The sequence below is a fragment of the Cryptomeria japonica genome, unplaced genomic scaffold (assembly GCF_030272615.1).
Source record: "Cryptomeria japonica unplaced genomic scaffold, Sugi_1.0 HiC_scaffold_567, whole genome shotgun sequence".
NCBI lineage: Eukaryota > Viridiplantae > Streptophyta > Pinopsida > Cupressales > Cupressaceae > Cryptomeria > Cryptomeria japonica.
The window spans coordinates 75,714-84,388 of record NW_026729375.1 but is presented as its reverse complement, the minus strand read 5'-3'; the positions used below and the strand labels follow the sequence as shown (position 1 = coordinate 84,388).

The 8,675-nt window shown below is 33.2% G+C and overlaps 1 protein-coding gene across 1 annotated transcript; it reads right to left on the bottom strand.

Annotated features, from left to right (window-relative positions):
• Nucleotides 1-2,412: 2,412 nt before the first annotated feature.
• Nucleotides 2,413-3,223, bottom strand: LOC131872351 (probable glutathione S-transferase parC). Its single transcript, XM_059216057.1, has 2 exons — nucleotides 2,912-3,223; nucleotides 2,413-2,778 (listed from the first exon to the last, which is right to left on the bottom strand). Exons 1-2 carry the CDS (start codon nucleotides 3,221-3,223, stop codon nucleotides 2,413-2,415), a joined length of 678 nt encoding a protein of 225 aa, XP_059072040.1.
• Nucleotides 3,224-8,675: the final 5,452 nt, after the last annotated feature.

The window sequence follows — 8,675 nt, the reverse complement described above, 5'->3', positions numbered from 1 at the left end:
ACAATGCATATATAACATAGACGAGTGCATAAACCCAACATGGTAGCACATACAATACATAGAGTACCGCATATACAATTTTTTTTAGTGCATACAAGTAATAATATAGCGCAAATAAGATAGAGCACAAAAAACTCTCAATACGGTCTAGAAACATTCGGTCGAGTCCAAAAAATAAATTAAACACTTTAGACAAAGTCGGACTTAACAAAAAAGAAGCATAAATAAGTCACAACATGAAATAAATTGAATTAACCAAAATAAGACCAACAATCTAGCCATCCAAAATTCACGGCAAATATTTCTAGAAAAGATAATCACAAAAAATAGTAGTCCCCATATATATTATTCAACTATATAATTAATTTAATAGGAACATCAATTTCTTATCCCCACAGATAATCTCTTACAAACAATCCATTTCAATAACAAAACAAGTAGATCTCCAACCTGGTATTAGAAGTTATGGAAAGACAACAATCTTATGAAGTACAATCCAAAAAAAAAATTCCATCACAGTAGCTCACTGTATGACTCCATAAAATTGACCAAGAATCTTAAGATCATTTATAAATTCATCCTAGTATTTCTTCCTTTGAAAATTAGTCCAGTCATAGGCTTACCCTATCCATTACATTTAGACACATACTAAGTGAAGGATAAATAAGAAATCATACACACATTTAGACCTATTACACTCTAAGCAATTGCAAAGATCATAATCATAGTTAATTAAGGGTGAATTGATATTCAATTAGAGTAGTGTACAGTTTTGACCATCTAAATATTTCTAATATAGTTTACATATTGCATACAAATCGCTATAGGACTGAACATCCAAACCTACCAGCAATTCTTTATGCTGTGGAGTGTAGTTGCAACCTTGGGTGGAGAAAGATCATTTGTGAATCTGATTCTCAGGCGGTGGTGACTTTGTTGAATAGGCAAAGGTTAGATGATGTATGCTGACATTTAGCTTTGGTTATTAAACAAATTCTTCATTTGTGTGTATTCATGGAATCTGTGACTTTTAGTCATATCCCTAAAGAATGGAATGGAGTTGCAGACAGTCTAGTGAAATGGGCCTCTGATAAAATATACAATTGAAATCCACCTAATCAAAACTGGCGTGCTTGTTTAATTCATGTCCTTTGTATTTATTTTATGTCTAAATAAAAAATTTTCCCCTTTTTGCCAGACTTAAATTGTATTTCATTAGAATAAAATAAAACAGAACTATCTAATTGTGAATAACTAAAATAGTTATCATTCTTCTTTTACAGGAATAACCATTGAAAATCAGTACCAAACTCACACTCTAAACAAACAATCGGGCTTGTCCACCCCATCTCACTAGCCGTTCAAAAATTTCTGGCAAAGTTGTATACCTCATTTTTCTAAACTGGTATGGTCCATTTCATTGGTCGATCGACAGTAGCATTCAATTTTTAATTAAAATAACAAAGAAGATTTGATTACTCAAATTTACTTAAAAATCATAACTTAATTCTAGGGAGAAATCATTAATATAGGAAGTAAAACGACGGTGTAATAAAAAATGAGGATCCTTAGTCGCCTCACATGGAGTACAAGTTCAGGTTTGTTATGGGAATGCGACCAGCAACAAACCTCCATCTGAAAAAGGCAACCAAGGAATCATGTATTTTGAATGAATATAGCAGTAGATTTAGGAAACCTCCATCTACATAACGACTCAAAACAGCCGGCTAAGGAATCATATTTTCGGCATATTAGCTCTTGGAATCTGTCGAATTTTTGGATTCTACTTCTAAATGTGATGTCCCCTCTATATCTCTGTATCATATTTTCTTTGGAGAGTAAGAAAATGGCGATCGGAGGTCTTTTCATACTTATAATATTAATATGGGGAATCGACATTTCAGGTCATCATTGAATATTTAGTAAAATTAGGTCGTTTAGTGGGATGAAACATCAAAATTCATCAGAATATTACTACATTCAAATGTATTTGAATCATAATATTTATCTTAAAACTAAATTATCTTAATACATCACTTAAAAAATAATTTAAATAACATCTTTAAAATAGCAGAAAAAGCAAACTATACAAATTTCATCGAAGATTATTGATATTGAATCAAACATAAAATAAAGTTTACACATGAAATCCAATAATAAATATATGAAATCTAGATAACAACACACTTCAATACCTATTGCATAAATTTATCATTCAAAACATATTAACCATTCACAAATAAATAAAAATGAATGATTTAACTATGTGATATGTTTGAACATCAGAACTCACTACCTTCACTATAATCATTCAACAATAAATTGAATTCTATCATCTAACATCTTTGGACATCTTGTATTCATCTATTCCAAAGAAAAGATTCATCCTTGCTTAAGATTTGAAAAAACAATTTAACCAACCATATATCTCTCCCTTAATTGTAATATGTGCTCTAGGGCTCTATCAGGAGAGGGAAGGACTTTCTTAACACTATCCCTCTCCATACATCTCTTAACCCAAGCATCAAGAAGTGGGTATTCACTGTCAAATGGTATCTTGAAATTCCCAATAGTTTCATAAATATGGAACCAACAAGCAAAGGGAATGAAGGCAATATCAAGAAACCCAAAATCCTTCCCACCGAAAAAAGGGAGGGACCCCCCTGCCGACATCTCTTTTAGTGCGCCTTCTAAAAATTGAAGGTTCTCCAACATGTCACGCTTGCCCTCCTCAACCTTGTCTTTTGACCATACTATACGAAATCCCGAGTCAAAAAACTGCAACCACAGAAGATTTGTGTTAGCCAACGATCCCATTAATAGACTAGCACAAGATTTCCAACTACAACTGCCTAAAAATGTATTAAAGAACTTAAACACCAATACAAATGAGAAAATGGGAATACCTTACTTTTTTATCTATGAAGTCGGCCCAGAAGCGAGCAAGGGCACGGTCATATGGGTTGATGGGTAATAATTGTTTATAATCCCAAGCCTCATCAATGTATTGAAGAATTATAAGAGACTCGCATATAGGCTGGCCATTGTGGATCAAGACAGGTATTTTCTTGTACACAGAATTCATTTGCAGGAGGAGATCACTTTTATTGGGAGCCAGATCCTCTTCCTGGTATTCATATTTAACACCTTTCTCTTCCAAGGCAATTGGGACGCGCATGCCAAACATACTGACCCATTTGCTGAGTACCTTCACTTTATCCATCTCAAACACTCCCAAAGTCCAAATTCACACAGCTTTATATCATCTTGTACAAAAATAAAAGTTCTTACAACTGTTGAATATTGCACACAGATCCCAAACTTTAAACACCGTCGATGTTTCTGTTGATTTCACAATCAAATGGTTTGGAGTGTAGGAAGAAATTTGATGTCATTCAATTTAGAGGCTATGGATTCTCAGTCATTCGCTGGATTTCTGGAAAGTTCTGCTGGCATTTTATACATCGATTAATAATTGATATTAAATAAAATGTTTTAATTTTGTTTCGTTCGAAAAGGTGATGAAAAAGAGTTACGCTAGTTTGTTTGCTTTGTTATTATATCAGTTTTCTTTCATAGGTTTATTTGTAGGAGCCAATTATATTCTTGATTATAGCTAAATTTTCATCCGTTCATGTGACATCCTGGGTTCATCCAATTGATAATATCAAAGTCAATGCATATTGGATTTCTCGTAAAAAGCATTGGATCTAGGTTATCTTTGACGATGCATCACATGGAAAGACGGTTATGTCTAGACCGTGAAGGAAATATATTTGATTTTGCACTACTTGTTACTCGAATTGGATCAATGAAAAGAACAAAGAAATCATTTCTCAAATTTATTAAAAAAGTCACAACTTAATTACCAATGGAAAAAAACGATGGCGTAGAACTAGAGGATGCGCATGCATATTGGCCTTACATGGAAACAGGCGGCTAAGTAATAATGTAGAAACCACTAGTTTCGCATTTGCTACTCCTTACAAATTGAACGCTCCCTCTTCTATGGTTTCTGTATCATCTTTTGCTTGGGAGAATAACAAAATGGCGAAGGCAGTAATCTTGATAGTGATAATATTAATATTGGGAGTAGGCGATGTTGTGTGCAAAAATTATCCCTGCGACTATTATCCGTGCAACAGTGATGGTGATTGCCCACCTGAACAACTTTGCCTTGGCATTGATATCAATTTCTGTGGTGCGGGACAGGGATTTTGCTCAGCCCATTAATAATTGTAATCAGTATAAATGTTTTTATTTGTTTCGTTTGAAGAGTCGATGTAAAGTTATTCATGGTTTGTTTGCCTATTATCATCAGTTTTCTGCAGAATTTTATTTGTAAAATGTGTAATTATATTATTAATTATAATCGACTTTTAGTTTTATTTGTTGCATTTCTAGAATTCTCCTTATAGATTTTTTTATGGACAAATATAAGTATATAAATGTTTTTTTGAAGTTCAGTAAAAATTCATGGACTTTAAGACTGATATAACAAATTTTATTAATATGGTTAGAATCAAAAAATATGAATAATATTTTGAGTTCAATATATTCCGTTCTAACAGATTAGAAATATTGGTTCCTTAATATTATATAAGATGTTTTATTTAAAAAACGAGGAAGGAAAATAATTTATATAGATGTTATTTTTTTTGAAATATCATAATATAAGATGTTATATGTATATTATGCCAAAAGACATTTGACAGATGCAAACTGCTAATAAACACCAATTCCTTGCTAAACACTTGTGATATCTTCCATCCTCTTTTCCTCTATCAAACATATGTTATTTACCTTTGTTATTAAAAATGAAACTAGATCAATATTTATCAAGTTTTGTTTGAATCATATTTTGTTTTGAGCATGGAAACGGGAGGGCTTCACATACTAATAATCTTTATTATTAACATTAGATTTAGTTTGACATTAATCTAGTAGAAAAATACCTTTAATTGTTCGATGTTTTTCAAGTTAATTAATAATTGATATAAATGCAAGCATTTTTAATTTGTGTCATTTCACAAGTTGATCTATTAGATTTTTTAATGCTTTATTTCGCTTCTAAGTTATTGCTATATCAATTTTATTCATAACTTTATATCTAAAAGGTTTTGAGTAATATAATTATATATATTGTTCAAGTTTTAAAAGATGCAATTGATGTTCATATTATGATTCAATATACATCCATGGGCAAAGTATTCTTGAATAAAACAAATTTAAATCTCCATGGAGAAATATGTGAGTGACATGCTTTTAAACTAGACCAAAATGTCCATGAATACCTCTATAGCTAAAGTGCTTACAAATGGTATCGTCAAATAAAAAAGTATGACTTTCATCCATAATCATAAATCTTATATACTCAAATAGGATATAAATTATGTAAAAATTAATATAATTTATGTCATTTTTTAAAATTATAAATTATGAAAAAAAATTAAATGGTATAATAAAACAATACTCTTATGGTGAAATTAATGTTTTCATGTATAATTTCTTATGAAAATACTTAGGAAAATCTAGTAGCAATGTAATTCTTAGTAGTAATAGATATTTCGTTACATTATAGATCACAATAGAAATAATATTTATTGAAAAACATGAAACTAAAACCCATCTAGGTTAATCACCTCATTTTATAATTATTTACAAATTCATTTCCATAAAATTAAAAGACCACCTATGCTTGGAACATATTTTTTTCTTATGGAGGATTTTATATCATCCATAAAGTTATGTAGCTGCGCAATATGAGAGCACATGCCTTTACACTAAAACCTATTTAGCTAAGAGCCAAAGATTGAGGGGTACCTATTCCACTAAATATGATTTGAGCATGATTCTAACCTCATCCCTTATGATGTTTGATCCTTCTACTGAACAAGACTTGATCCCTGGTTATGTCATTAAGAACCATTCAATTTCACAAGTAGAGAAAAGACCCATTAATGCTTAAAACATATTTCAGATAAAAATATGAATAAATATGTTATTGATTTTAGTCATAAAGATATCTGAACATAAAATTATTACTAAATAAAGTTTAAATGAGGGTAAGTACTCTTTCAAGCTATTAATGACATTGTTTTTTATTGGGAAAAATAGGTTTTGAGGGGACCCAAAACCCTTTACAAAAGGATTTTATAGGGATTTAGAACCCATAGACAAAACGTTGCAAAAAGATAACACATAGACTAACAACAACCAACCAACAACCAGACACTAGAAAGTAGCCATCAAATATTTGGCTGAAACATGCAAAAGGATGAAGCCATCAAACATGAAACCTCAAATATACATAATGGATTTCTCAAGGATACCTTAACCTAGACCATGGGTTTTGACAAGGTTCCCATAACCATATGACCTATAAAATTAGAGACATAACTTGATGGAACTACTTGGATAATTGGGTTTTGAAAAGGCTCCTAGAACCTCTAGAATAACAACAACGAGGAGTTTTGACTGTCTCCCCAAACCTTCATGATGGGTTTTGAAATGGCTCCCAAAACCATTAGAAGAAACTCAAAAAAATCTCGGGCCAAACAACCAACCTGTACCATACCAACAAAGCCGATCTCCACATTAATAGACTATGTTCCCACCTCGATAAGGCTAGCATGGGTAGAAAGAAGCAAAAAAAAAAGCCCAGAGTGAGCCTCCACTACACGGAGAATAAGAACCCCCAAATATATAGTCCCCACCTCACCAACAAAGCCCATCTCCACCTCAATAGAAGATGTACCCACCTCAATAGGGTTAGTAAGGATAAAGACGAGTAGAAAGAAGAGGAGAGAACAAGCCTCCCTTACATCCACATTAATTATTTCCACCTCCATAGGAGTTGCATGACAGGAAGCCAAGAGAAAAGTTGCAAATGGCCTCACTACAAGAGTGAAAAGATCCACAAACATGGCCATATCAAAACCTATAAGAACAAACTTCTTCCCCTAGATAGAGGAAGAAGCCCCTAGCCAAAAACTCTAGAGATCAACAAGAACTGCACCTAGAAACTTAGGAGCACTCAAGAAAACCATAAGGAGAAATGAAAAGACTCCCCTAAAAGCCCCTTCGCAACATAAGCACAAAAACCAAAAAATGGATAATACAAACATACCTACCACAAAAAAGACAAAACATGGAGCCAAAGAATGGTACACATCTCAGTAATCAATAGACTAAAGGAGGAATGCAACAAAGAAACACACACTAATCCCTCCACCAAAAAAATCTTTAAGCAAAGAGAAAATGGGTCTCTAGCAAAAAAAACAAGACAAACTCTAGAAATACTCACAAACCAAAGTGAGAGAATAACCAATAATACTTTCTCCTCCACTAGCCAAAACCCTAGCTTTGACACCAAAGCCACTCCTCCCATTTCAATCGAGATGAAACATGATGTAGGGGTCAAGAACAAAACAATGATAAAACCAATTATCGCAGCACCAAAGAAAACCACGCCAAACCCACTACACTCCAAAACCACTAGCATCAATGCACCACGATCCAAAGGATATTTTTCACTTAAAATTTAAGTATCTTCAATGCTCCAAAAATCAGCTCGGTAGCTTCAACCAATCAGTGGTTAACACGTGGTGTGTTGAAATTAGAGCATTTCAAACTATTTGACAAAAATGTTATCCATGGGTTTTGATCCCGTAACCTCCTCCTTACAAGTCAGCACTTCCACTGCTATGCTACATGTCCTCTTTAATGTTTGTAAAGTTTGTTTTATGCAATACGGATAGGGACAAAACTAGTGTGTGGCCCATGTAGGGGTTGAGCCCGTGACCCCACATGGCCCAAAATAGGCTACGTCCGATGTGCCATTGAGGGGCTTGGAGCTTATTGTGAAGGTCGCTTTTATTTAAACAATCTTCATCAACCAATCCTTATGTAAATAGGGGTCTTGGTAAAAACAAACCCCTAAAATATGAAGATTGATTGAACCCCTAAAATGGTAAAGGGGTCTATTCATACTTTATTGTTTGGGGAGAAGATTATTTGTTTTAGCCTAATTTTGGCTAAATTTGTATATAAAAGGGGGGTAAAAAGCCTTTGTAGACATCCAGGTGATGCGAAGGAGATTTTATGTAGAAGTGTTTACTGTTATTCCTGCATGTTGGAGGTTAAATACTAATGTTCTTGAAGAGAATAGTTTTTGTAAACATTTGTAATTGATTTCTTGGAGTAACCGGATCGGTCCCCCTATTGGAGAAGGACTCAGAGATATAGTCCATTTGGACGAACTTCGTTATCAATTGTGTTTACTCTTCTATCTATTTTGCTCTCTTTTCTTTCTATCATCATCTTTAATATGCTTTGTTCATAAAAGCATTTTAATCATGTTAATTCACTTATGTATGCTTTGAATTAACTTATGTAATTGCTATAAGCACTCTTATGCAATAGTCATAGATCCTAATCAGATTACACCAACCATAGCTCTAGGTAGAGTGAAACCAAACCCCACACAGAATGCCCCTAGAAAATATAGAGGGAAACACCCCTAAAAAAAAGAGGGCACAAAGCCACAAAAGAGGCGAAAACGTCCCTCCACTTGGCCAAAGAGAATAGATCTAGGATGACAAAAGAATTAAAAAATATGACGTTGCCTAGAACAACCACCATAAAATCTCCCAATACAAGGTTCAAGGAACCAC